Source organism: Notolepis coatsorum (assembly GCF_963971535.1).
Source record: "Notolepis coatsorum genome assembly, chromosome: 7".
NCBI lineage: Eukaryota > Metazoa > Chordata > Actinopteri > Aulopiformes > Paralepididae > Notolepis > Notolepis coatsorum.
In genome coordinates this window covers 179,169,470-179,182,844 of record NC_140171.1, presented here as the reverse complement: position 1 = coordinate 179,182,844, position 13,375 = coordinate 179,169,470, and the positions used below count along the sequence as shown (strand labels likewise).

The window sequence follows — 13,375 nt, the reverse complement described above, 5'->3', positions numbered from 1 at the left end:
TCTGACTCCACAGTGACTCCCGTCTGACTCCACAGTGACTCCCGTCTCACTCCCGTCTGTCTCCCGTCTGACTCCCGTCTGACTCCCGTCTGTCTCCACAGTGACTCCCGTCTGTCTCCACAGTGACTCCCGTCTGACTCCCGTCTGACTCCCGTCTGTCTCCACAGTGACTCCCGTCTGACTCCCGTCTCTCTCCACAGTGACTCCCGTCTGACTCCCGTCTCTCTCCACAGTGACTCCCGTCTGACTCCCGTCTCTCTCCACAGTGACTCCCGTCTGACTCCCGTCTCTCTCCACAGTGACTCCCGTCTGACTCCCGTCTCTCTCCACAGTGACTCCCGTCTGACTCCCGTCTGTCTCCACAGTGACTCCCGTCTGACTCCCGTCTGACTCCCGTCTGTCTCCACAGTGACTTCCGTCTGACTCCCGTCTCTCTCCACAGTGACTCCCGTCTCTCTCCACAGTGACTCCCGTCTGACTCCCGTCTCTCTCCACAGTGACTCCCGTCTGACTCCCGTCTGTCTCCACAGTGACTCCCGTCTGACTCCCATCTGACTCCCGTCTGACTCCCGTCTCTCTCCACAGTGACTCCCGTCTGTCTCCACAGTGACTCCCGTCTGACTCCCGTCTGACTCCCGTCTGACTCCCGTCTCTCTCCACAGTGACTCCCGTCTGACTCCCGTCTGACTCCCGTCTGTCTCCACAGTGACTCCCGTCTCTCTCCACAGTGACTCCCGTCTGACTCCCGTCTGACTCCCGTCTGTCTCCACAGTGACTCCCGTCTCTCTCCACAGTGACTCCCGTCTGACTCCCGTCTCTCTCCACAGTGACTCCCGGCTCCGCAGACGGATGAGAGACGAGCTGCTTGTCGTCCTCAGCAGCACGGCTGACCTCAGCAACGCTGTTCATTGGATGCCACCCGGCTTCCTCTGGGCGGGACGCTTTCCCAATTGGCTGGTGGGGCTGTTGGGCACCACCTCGTCTCTGATAGGTCTGATGCAGATGAATGCCAGCAGCAGTGACCAATCAGTCAGTGCCGAGTCTTAACCTCCCCCCTGTGGTGGTTGATCTGGACCCTTCTGACCAGTAGTGTAAATGGACAGTATTGTAAATGGACAGTATTGTAAATGGACAGTATTGTAAATGAAATGGACAGTATTGTAAATGAAATGGACAGTATTGTAAATGGACAGTATTGTAAATGGACAGTATTGTAAATGGACAGTATTGTAAATGGACAGTATTGTAAATGGACAGTATTGTAAATGGACAGTATTTGTAAATGGACAGTATTTGTAAATGGACAGTATTTGTAAATGGACAGTATTGTAAATGGACAGTATTTGTAAATGGACAGTATTTGTAAATGGACAGTATTGTAAATGGACAGTATTGTAAATGAAATGGACAGTATTGTAAATGGACAGTATTTGTAAATGGACAGTATTGTAAATGGACAGTATTGTAAATGGACAGTATTGTAAATGGACAGTAATTGTAAATGGACAGTATTTGTAAATGGACAGTATTGTAAATGGACAGTATTGTAAATGGACAGTATTGTAAATGGACAGTATTTGTAAATGGACAGTATTGTAAATGGACAGTATTTGTAAATGGACAGTATTGGGGGAATAGATCCTATTGCTGATGAAAATGATCCGTTGTTAATCTTGAACCCTTTCACTGCCACACGACAGCCGGTTAACCCTTTCACTGTGACAATACAGAAGGTTAGCCCTTTACTATCACACAACCGACGGCGATGCTCCATCATTAGCTCCGCGGATGCAGTGAAAGGGTTAAATAGTACATTCGTTGAGGTCAACGGACCTGATTTTGAAGATGATGGTGAATCAAACTCGTAGGCTACATTTATCATTCTGAACCTTTAGGGCGTTTTCACACCTAGCTCGTTTGGAGCTGTTGTTCCGGAGCCTGGAGCGTTTACCCCCTATTTCGGTTCATTTGGGCATATGTGAACACAGCAATCGCATTCTTTTGCGGAACAAAACAAGCGGGCCGAGACCGCCTAGAGAGGGTGGTCTCGGCGCACTTCCAACCGAACCCGAAGCGACTCGTACGCTGTGAGAATGTAATCGACTTAACAAACCGACACTCGACACAACTCACTTGCCGTACTGTATACGCGTTGCAGGATGACGCTTTCGCATTGAATTGTGGGCGGGATCAGTTTGTAGTCTTTAGGCAGCTAGATCGGTAAAGTTAACGCGCTATAGACCACTGCACTTCCGCGTTACATTGAAATCGGAGAGGAGAGAGCGGGGGGAGCATATGAATGAATGTGGATGAGAGCCGTGATGTAAGTGGTTGCAGCTACGGCTGTGGGGGGGGGGGGGGCGCTAGAGACATGATCCAATAGACTTTTATGGGCCTGAGTCTCCTGAACACGGCGCGACCCATTCCTAATCGATCAGAACTAAATCGGCCGATTTACATCACGGCTCTCATCCACATTCATTAATTTGCTCCCCCCGCTCTCTCCTCCCCGATTTCAATGTAACGCAGAGATTCAGGGTTAGGGGGGGGGGGGGGGCACACCCCAAAATCTGACCAATGAGTGACAGTTTGTGAACACAAACGAACTATAAGGGACAAGTGCAACATTGTATCATTATAGTCCCGATGTCTCCCTGAACAAAGCAAACGAACTACAGGTGTGAAAACGCCCTCAGTTAGACTTCATAACTGACCCGTCTTATGGAACCAGAATCATCAGAAAAATCATCTGGTAATTTGCATATTGATTGTGCATAATTGTTGTCATTAAGTTATTGTAAATCCGGCTGCATGTAGCCATTATTCAGAATGCATAATATATTATACATAATATATGCTGCTTCCAAATAAGCTTGGTTCAGTGTCTCATCACTTCACAATTCATTCTCCTTGAATGACCTCCGACCCTAGGGGTTCAGCTGCTAAGCAATGTTTTATTGTAAGTGGTTCATTTATATAGCAATTAAATCGGTATCTTAATGAGAGACATGTTGTGTGGTGTGTACATCCGGCATAAAAGGCGACAGTGGCTCAGGAGGTAGAGCGGTCGCCTGGTAATGGGAAGGTTCCTGGTTTGATTCCAGCTCATGGGAAGCGTGTCGAAGAAGTGTCCTTAATTAAGCAAGACGCTCGGCCCCTAACGGCTCCCGACGAGCGGGTTGGCACCCTGCGTGGCACCCTCCGCTGTGTGAGTGGGTGAGTGAGTGGGTGTGTGAGTGAGTGAGTGGGTGGGTGTGTGAGTGGGTGAATGTGAGGAACAGAAATGTGTAAAGCACGTTGGCTAAAAGCGTAATATAAATGCACCATTTACATCATACTAGTTCAGAGTTTGCTTGTCATAATGAGAAAGCAATGCATAAGCGTGGCTATACTGCCACCCAAGAGGGATATATCAAATCAAATGTATTTGTAAGGCCCGACGACACACGTTAATGTCCCCACATATAGCTGATAGTATTGCTCAGGTTAATTGTCTGCCAGGCATCTTTCTTGATATTGGATTCATGGAACTAAACGACTGCACTGTGTCATTATTGTGAGGAGGCTGCTCACTGCGAGGATCTGTCAGGTTCAACTGTCGGTGAGTCAGAACATGTGACCAGTGCCACCATACCCACGCACACAGAGTAGTGGGCCATGTTATACAGTAGTTTAGCGCCACCTAGGGGTTAATTTTCGCATAATCATTTCTTAAATGTTGGTTTGCTGTACTGCTAAAAAAAATTAAAATGTTGTATTGGAAAAGTAATACAGAATTTGTTGAAAATGATCCTGCTTGCATTCTCCCAAAATATAGTTATTACAATATTACTTGAATAGAAGTTTAATAAAAATACTTTCCCCATCAAAATAGACTCTTTTTGTATCACAAACAGTACTGTATTTGTAAATCTGGTATGTCATACATAAATGTCTAGATGTAGCAGTACTGTATGTCATGTATGTCATATATGTCCTGATGAATTGTAAGTGGGGGACCCTGATGTAAACAAGACGAAAGTCTTTCTCTGGTCTGCATCCCCTTAACAATTGTGTGTATTGAGCTGTACTGTATTGTACCCATTCTGCAATCTGTTAATAAAGTTTTCAATTAAACCTCTTTTCTCTTCCAGTATGGTCACTTTCTTTTGTGACCATCAATGGGTAGAACAATTAATTCTACACTCAAAACACCAAAATCATTACGTGTTTTTGTTTTCCTTTACTTAAATTTTTATTCAAATTATAGAAAAATCACATCAGAGAACAATAACAATTCCTCCTCATCACTCCAGAATGTCACTGAAAATCTTCCTCTTCTTTGATTGGCCCGTTTGTATCTCCTGCCACCGAGCTCGTCGGCTGATGAAGTGAGACGGGGCCAACTTCGCCCAAACATGACGTGCAAACTGGTCCCACCTCAGCTGGGCTTCACTGGGTACTAGTTCCTGTGCGATGCCCTGCCTCTGGCTGACGGAGGCGCTGTTCCACACGGCCTCCAGCACGCGGCTGCCCAGGCGAGAGCAGGCCATCTGGACATACTGACCCTGGCCTCCAGCCTCCTCAGGATCTTGCCCCGGCCCTTGTCGTTGGAGGTGGTGACGAGGGTCAGGAGGTCAGCCGGGGTCAGGGAGCGCTCCTTGAACCTGGACAGCACCTGGACCAGGCGGGAGCCATGGTAACAGATGGACGTCAGAGGGACCTCTATGGGTGTAGCGCCCTCTGCTGTGTCGGAGTGGTAGTACACATCGTAGGTGAGCAGGGGCATGAAGAGGGGGAGGCAGCTGGTGTGACGCGTGCCGGGCTCAGCGCAGTGGAACGCATTAAGAAGACACTGCATCATCTCACTCCGTTTCTCCCCACTCTCGGCACAGCTCTCTGCCAATTGGACGATTACGCCCCCATGTGACCGCTAGCCAAGATGGCCTCTATGCCCTGGCTGAGCTCGTCAAACAGCCTCAGGAACATTTTGTGATTGGCCACAGCTGCGGTCAGCCTCTGTACGGGGAAGTTAGCGATGGGGTGGATGGCTAGGGTGACCACTCCAGCTGCCCCTGCAGGTGGGTCTTGTAGATCTCACGGAGCAGGGCCTTGTGGGAGAGCTGGAGGACCGTCTCCACGAGGCCACTGGAGGCCTGGTCCTTCACAAACACCGGGAGAGGACTGACTCCGGGAGCTGAACTCCACGATGCCTTTGAGCAGCTGCTTGCAGAGTTTGGGACGTTTCCTGTGACACAGAGTCAACACGGTCTGGAACACGGCACTGGCCACTGTATCCGTCACGCTCACATCGACGACGTCCATCAAGGTCTCCGTTAGACTCTTCAGCTCGTACCAAAAGGAGGTGGGGGCCTGGAAGTCCGCTCTCTAGCACCTGGGCGTGTCTCTGTGCGGGGGGGGGGGGGGGGGGGGGTCCCAGGCAGCCGGACAGCACGTGCAGGAGGGTGCGGGCCACATGCGAGCCGTGCGTGTGTCTGATGAACTCACCACCTGGCTGAAACACAACACCTGGGCCTCCAGTATCCCACAACCCCCCTCTTCTTCTTCTTCTTCTTCTGCGGCAGACTGACGTGATGACTCTGTCCATCTAGAGATCTGTCTGAGCGCACTCTCCACGACATGACCGCCACACCGGTCACATGACACACCGTCTTGAACTCCGACCCCATGTCTCCGCCCAATTCGGAGAGCACTTCCCCAACCTGGTCGGGGCTGGCCAATGGGAGCAGCCGCTGGAGAGTGATACTTCCTGTCCGGTCCATGGCCACCAGGGTGGCCTGACCTTTCACCTCTGTGAGAACGTTCTCCACAAACATCACTCTCTCTTCGTCCCCTTCGAAGCCTTCACCTAGTCTCTCTCCAACTCTTCGAAAGTATCCCACACTGAGGGGATGGAGTCGCTTGATGGCACCTCCTCCATGGCTTGCCTTATCTCCTTCCTCCCCCTCTCCTCCTTCACGCTCTCCGCCAGCGAGCTTCCTCTTCTTGCCTCCCTCTCTCCATGGTTCATCTCTCTCGGCTTTCTCCAGCATCTTTCCGTGTGGAATCTGCAGCTTGCTGGTGTGTGTTGTTGACGCATAACGATGACGCTGGCGTCGGAGTTATAAAAGAAGGAAGGGTCATCCCGTCAGAACACCAGCGCTCTATTCTCTGCGTAGTGCCAGTTCCATTGAAGCCTATATTTATTCAAATTCAAAATAGGCAAGCTCTCTGTTTGACTGGCAGGTTATAAACGAGGAGAGAGGATGTCGGCCGCGCTGAACATCACCACCTCGAGCTGCAACTCTCGTTGCAAATGATCGCGTGACGCGTTATTTCTAAACCTAGCCGCATTTCTGGCAGACGCTCTCTGATTGGCACTGACTGACGCTCTCTGATTGGCCACTGACATGTTTGCCCAATCGCGTGACGAGCCGTGTCTTTGCCCATTTCCGCGTCAAAGAAACAGGCGTCGGCCAATCAGAGAGCGTCTCCGAGAAATGCGGCTAGGTTTAGAAATAACGCTCTTGTGACGTGTGGCTCCATTCGACATTCGATTGAGCGTGCCTGGGATCAACCTGACGCATGCGCACTTCATTTCCATGATTACATTTGGAACCAAAGAAAGAGAGCAGTCGGCAACTTGATCAAGAGATCGATACGATGTGAGAATAACAACAAGATGTCGTCATCACGGTTAATAAACACAAGATCTACAACTTGACTCTTTGGAAACTGCTCTCAGCCACGTCAACGTGTCCGCCGTGGCAGCCCAGTAGTTAGTAGTAGTAGCTGCTAGTCTAGACATTATTATTGTTAAACACAAGGCGAGCTAGCCACCCACACACACAAGGTAAGAGCATTTTAGTTCTCTATAAGAAATGATACACTTCCAATGTGCTAATGACATGATCCTGTGGCTAGTATAGGATTCCAAGTACATTCAATAGGTAGCTACTAGTTAGCTCGACTAAGGTGTTTTTAATCCTCCCAGTCAATATCTATATTCTATATCTATACCACTAACAACCCTTACCAATAATTCACACCAGCAGCAGCAACAAGCTGATCTGTTTTGACCCAGGGTTATTATTGATCATGTTGTTCCTCCACACACCACCACCCAGCCGGACACATGTCTGTCTGGGGGGTTAACTTTTGAAACTTGTGTCGTTTATAAAGTTGTACTTTTAATTTCACAAACATAAACACTTGGATATCATACCTTGTCTAAAAGTGTTCTTTTCGATGGTGATCCATGTTGTACTGGGTGGCATCGTGGCACCGTACGTTGAGCCTGAGCTGCCTGCCTCTCTCGATGGTAGAGAAGCCTCGACTCTGCGTACTGATTTGAGTTAAAGCCCTATGAGATGCTAACGTTACTAATGTCTCTTTTCAACTGTTTATTCCAGTTACAGTCAGTTTGTTGGGAACGCGCCACAGCGAAGGAGGGCCTCTACTGCTCCAACCCCCGACCCACGCCGTCTCCAATGGAACCGTCGCTCCCACCACTGTGTCGTAGCTTCAACTAGGAACCCTCCCCCCCTGTGACAGGAACCCTTCCCCCCCTGTGTAGCTTCAACTAGGAACCCTTCCCCCCCCTGTGACAGGAACCCTTCCCCCCTGTGACAGGAACCCTTCCCCCCCCTGTGACAGGAACCCTTCCCCCCTGTGACAGGAACCCTTCCCCCCTGTGACAGGAACCCTTCCCCCCCCTGTGACAGGAACCCTCCCCCCCCTGTGACAGGAACCCTTCCCCCCCTGTGTAGCTTCAACTAGGAACCTTCCCCCCTGTGACAGGAACCCTTCCCCCCTGTGACAGGAACCCTTCCCCCCCCTGTGACAGGAACCCCCCCCCCTGTGACAGGAACCCTTCCCCCCTGTGACAGGAACCCTTCCCCCCTGTGTAGCTTCAACTAGGAACCTTCCCCCCTGTGACAGGAACCCCCCCCCCGTGACAAAGTGATGCCCCGCTGCCTCTGACCACATGGAATCGGACAACTGCCTGGCTGCTCAGGTGGCCGGTGACGGGGGCTCGGCCTCTGAGGCTCCACCCCCCGGCTCTCAGCCTCCACCCCCCGGCTATCAGGCTCCACCCCCCGGCTCTCAGGCTCCACCCCCTGGCTCTCAGGCTCCACCCCCCGGCTCTCAGGCTCCACCCCCCGGCTCTCAGGCTCCACCCCCCGGCTCTCAGGCTCCACCCCCCGGCTCTGAGGACCTGGACTGTCTGATGGAACCTCCTCCTCTGGACTGGCGGTCGGACTCCTCCAGCGAGGCCGGCCCGGTGGAGGACATGGAAGACCCCGGCTTCCCCCCTCCTGTGGAGGCCCCAGGGGAGGCGCTGGTCCCAGGGGAGGCGCTGGTCCCAGGGCAGGCGCTGGTCCCAGGGGAGGCGCTGGGCAGGTCGGTCCTGCCTCTGGGCACGAGTGGCGCTGCTGCTGCTGACGCTTCTCCGCTTGCTGGTCGACGAGAGCTGGTGGAGCTCACCCAGGATGAGGGCGCTGAGGAGGAGAAGGTGCAGGAGGGGGCGGAGGATGAGGAGGAGGAGGAGGGGTCTCAGGAGATGGAGGAGCAGGTGGGGGCTAATGAGGAGGAAGAGGGGACTCAGGAGGAAGAGGGGACTCAGGAGGAGGAGGAGGGGACTCAGGAGGAAGAGGAGGGGGCTCAGGAAGAGGAGGGGACTCGGGAGGAAGAGGAGGGGACTCAGGAGGAGGAAGAGGGGACTCAGGAGGAAGAGGGGACTCAGGAGGAAGAGGAGGGGACTCAGGAGGAAGAGGAGGGGACTCAGGAGGAAGAGGAGGGGGCTCAGGAAGAGGAGGGGACTCAGGAGGAGGACGAGGCGAGGGTGGAAGAGCCAGAGTTTGAAGAGGGCGTCACCCAGGAGGAGGCGGGGCTCCTGAGCGGGAGGCGGGGCGACGAGGAGGAGGCGGGGCTCCTGAGCGGGAGGCGGGGCGACGAGGAGGAGGCGGGGCTCCTGAGCGGGAGGCGGGGCGACGAGGACCACAGTCGCATCCAGCTGCTCCTCAACCAGCTGCACCTCATGGGGGAGGAAGAAGCCCACGCCTCGCCCCCCCACCTCTACTGTAACCCCTCCGCCCCCCCGAGCAGAGCCACGGGGGGGCTGCTGTTCTCCGAGAGCCACCAGAGGGACCTCGTGGTGGGGCTGCTGGAGTGCACCGAGATCCGGGCCCCCCCCCCCGCTCAGCGGCCCCCCCTGGGAGGGGAGGTGGACGCGGTGGTCTCTGTCTCCTACAGCCAGGCGGACGGCCAGAGGTTCCTGGAGCACCTGGGGAACGGTGGGCGACGTGGTGGTGGTGGTGGTGGTGGTCTGCCCAGGGACGACTCGTTCGGCTCCCTGCCGGAGGACGAGGACCCCGAGCCGGTGTGGATGAAGCTGGGCGACGCGCCCCCCACGGAGGAGGAGCGGCAGGAGGAGGAGGAGGCGGCCGCGGGGAGGCGACAGGTGGGGCGATATAGTGTTGTTGTTTATTTCATCTGTTGAACCCTTTCACTGCCACACGACAGCCGGTTAACCCTTTCACTGTGACAATACACAGAAGGTTAGCCCTTTGCTATAATCACACAACCGACGGCGATGCTCCATCGTTAGCATCATTAGCTCCGCATTTGCGGAGCTAATGATGCTAACGATGGAGCATCGCCGTCGGTTGTGTGATTATAGTAAAGGGGCTAACCTTCTGTCGTGTGGCAGTGAAAGGGTTAATCATCCCACCTCCACTTTGGGGAAATCAGCGTCATATTTACGGGGCTACTTTCTTTGCCGGCTGTTGAATTGATTTTGTAAGTCGTTTCTCTGTGAGCGTGCGGGAGTTTCGTCAAATCTTCCTTCTCGTTCATTTATAAACGCAGACACTGGTGCCTACGCAATAAGCTTAAATGCAACTACGTTCTATACACTCCTTTTTCTATACACAAAAAGGGTATATTTTGTCCATGCAATCCCATTTTTTGGGGACATTTATTTGTGTCCTGAAGTCTCTGCTAACCCCCCCCCCCCCCCCATTCCTCATCCTCCCTAAATGCTTTTCAAAAGTGTCCAGTAGAACAGACTGCGGCCAAAAGATGCTACAAGCGTTTGGCCGCTAACTGCTGTTGATTCTCCCGCCCTGATCGGTGTCTCACTTTGGTTTCGTTTGCAGGGTGCAAATGGCCGTCCTGCCTATAAAGATGGTAAGATAATCACTTCATTCAGACAATATTTTTTTAATTATTGAATTATTATTGACCCCAAATCTGGCATTGGCACTAAGTGGACCGTATAACTAATGAATGTGTCTCGTCGGGTCAGAGTCGAGGAAAGGCCTTAAGTACTCAATTTATACCTACTGTCTACCCATACTCTGTATGTACATCTATGCTGTATATACCACATATTTACATTTATATACGCATACATACCTATCCACACACATATATATATATATATATATATATATATATATACACATATTTGTCTGAATATACCTGCATATAACCCCTCTATATACTTGCTTGTACACCTGCATATAACCCATAGCTCTGTATGACAGCATGTACAATCATGCTGTATATACCATATATATATATATATATATATATATATATATATATATATATATATATATATATATTCTCACTGCATACATACCTATCCACACCTGTCTGTACTTACCTGCAGACAGTCCTTTACTATATCTATATCTATTCATATCCTTCTCTTACTAGTTACGCTGCTGTCCAGTTTGACTACTACCATAGTGTCTTTATACCTGTATCACTGTACATATTATACTACAACTCTGTACATACATCTGATTAGCACTACACTTCTAGTGTAAATTAGTAGTACTAATTAATTAGTATATTTTGTACCCAGTCTAATCACCTGTACATTGGATATTGCTGTTGCACTTGCACTCTGGTTGGATGCCAAACATTGTGTTGTACTGTACTTGTGCTGCATGATGACAATACATTTTAATCTAATCCAATTTAAATGTACTCTAGCCTTTTATTTATTTATTTTAACAAAACACAACAAAAGACAATTTAATAAATAACAATATAGGCCTAACAATACACAAAATAACGTACTGTAGTAGGAGAACCACACAAACGCACACAAATATATACAGTGCAGGGCCCTGGTTCAACTAAGTCGATCAAAAGTCCCATTATCCAGATTCAATTAACCCGATGTTTGAATCCGCACTTTCCCTGTTCCTCGAACGCTGACTCAGTCTCGTTAATTCGAACCAGACTTGATACTCAGGATAATTGCGCGCGGCCGCCTCAGTTGAAAAGACAGCAGGTGTCGATCGCAGAAATCCTGATTTTCTAACGGAATTGATTGATTGATTGATTTAAAACTTTATTAACAAGATTGCAGAATGGGTACAATACAGTACGGCTCAATAGCCTCGCAGACAAGTTAAATGCATAATCTATAGGCTAATTTTAAATCCCTCATTACCCCAATCAATCAGATTATATTTCTTTAAATGTGCCTGCTGGCAGTGGCAGTAGGCTTAATTGAATGAATAATCAAATGAGATCTTGCTAGTGAAAATAAGTAGTTCAACTCTTTCAGAATAAGGATAAAAACAAGCCCAAATAGTATATCTAATTGATACGAATTATATTATGAGGATATCTGTACTGTATGTGCTTAGGTATTATGTACTATATAATATTATACATGGTTCCCAAAGAGAGGCTTGGAGGGAGGCTTGCAGTTACACTATAATCAGGTTTTAATCTGTTTCGGACCTAATCCATACATGCATTGAATTGATTACCCTTTGGTTTATACCAGTGACACCTCATGTTCATCATCAGATAACAGTGCTTGAAAATATAAATGCATTTTCTCAAATTCATTCATCAAAAACGTCAAAGGCTCATTCAATTGATCAAGTCACGTCACGTCATCAAATCCATCAAACAGCGCATCTCCTCATATATTTTAAACCCAGTTACAATATCACAATAACGTGTGACACTGTCAGTGACAGTGATACAATTAAACAATCCACAGATTCAGATTCCTCATAATTCATATCAATCCACGCTATGTTCAAACAATCCGGGCGCTCCGTTAAGCAAATACACAGCGAAGAATATTAAACTAATCAGAGCCAAACGCCCGATAGGTTTCATTCATTAAAAATATCCCAGCAGGATTCACATTTCACAATGATCCGTTTAGTCCGTTATTAAAATAACTGTGTATCGCGAGCGCCGTATCCGTATAAATATGACGTGCATTATATAGGACAAAGTAAATTCATAGGCTGAATATGATTTATTATCAGTATTTTAGGTCTATTATTTTACATTTCAAAAGCCCCCTCTAGAAAAACGAAGCACAAAAACATAATTCAGAATGGTATAATGGGATCTAGACTGTGAGAATTATTTCAGGAAGGGAGCTTGGATTTCTTTGCGAGGGCGTGGCCATGCAGGTTATCCAGCTAACTGAACTAAACTCTGCCCTCGACCAGGTTCAAACTGTCTGATCTGTTACCATGGCGATTTAGACAATCCGACGTCGGGGAACGGAAAGGTCTGGCTTAAGTCAAGCTATGCTGAAAATTATCCGGCTAACTCAGTTAGCCAGGTACGGGGAACAGGGCCAGTCCAGCTGTTTGCATAATGGATGTTGTGCGTTTACTGCATCTTGTGTGTTCAGTGCCGGGTCCCTGTGATCCAGAGGACCTTCTAGACGGAGTGATATTTGGAGCCAAGTACCTGGGCTCCACTCAGCTGAAGTCGCAGAAGAACCCCTCCACCAACGCTCGCATGACTCAGGCCCAGGAAGCCGTGGACAGGATAAAGGTGAGGTCGGACCGTACCATTCTGCTTCATAGGGGGGGACGTTTCTATATCCGTTCCTGGCTTGCCTTGCCGAGGTCATCCACAATGGTTATTGTGCCTTGATTATCGAATTCAGTCTATATTCAATCGACAATTCTCCTCCTGATTTTTTATTATTATTATTATTTCCCCAGTTTTGGTTCGGATACAAGTTAAACCTGTAGAATATTCCTTATTTAGCCTACTTCATTATTGGAGAATTATCCAGCGCCCTTCCTACAGAGATATTATTATTATTATCATTATTATAGGGGCACTTATTATACAAGTATTATTTATCATCTGGTGCCACCTAGTGGGCGTTTACTGCAACTGTGGGACGCCAGGGGACTAAGATGTGGACAGGTGAGGCTGAATCAGCGTCTGTGTGACGCACTATTTAAGAGACACTCTTGACCATAGGCTGAAAAGCCCTGTGGGCGAACTCTGACTGGCCAACGGTACGTTGCATTGTATGCACCGTTAATATCCGCATTTATCCTTTGATTCATATATCTAGTTACTAATTGATGCCGTTTAT

The 13,375-nt window shown here is 49.3% G+C and overlaps 1 protein-coding gene and 1 pseudogene across 2 annotated transcripts in view; one reads left to right on the top strand and one right to left on the bottom strand.

Annotated features, from left to right (window-relative positions):
• The window catches only part of LOC311231859 (uncharacterized protein), a 127,322-nt gene that overhangs the window by 68,341 nt on the left and 45,606 nt on the right, over positions 1 to 13,375 (top strand). The window contains exons 5-11 of the mRNA XM_084318481.1: positions 828 to 1,033; positions 4,480 to 4,678; positions 4,875 to 5,010; positions 7,997 to 8,614; positions 8,708 to 9,442; positions 10,140 to 10,170; positions 12,671 to 12,816. Coding sequence (XP_084174607.1) covers positions 828 to 1,033; positions 4,480 to 4,678; positions 4,875 to 5,010; positions 7,997 to 8,614; positions 8,708 to 9,442; positions 10,140 to 10,170; positions 12,671 to 12,816 — 2,071 coding nt within the window. The remainder of the gene's footprint in view (positions 1 to 827; positions 1,034 to 4,479; positions 4,679 to 4,874; positions 5,011 to 7,996; positions 8,615 to 8,707; positions 9,443 to 10,139; positions 10,171 to 12,670; positions 12,817 to 13,375) is intronic.
• Positions 4,157 to 6,271, bottom strand: LOC311232507 (nucleolar protein 9-like; annotated as a pseudogene). The gene has a single exon. The product of its transcript is annotated as a nucleolar protein 9-like (transcript).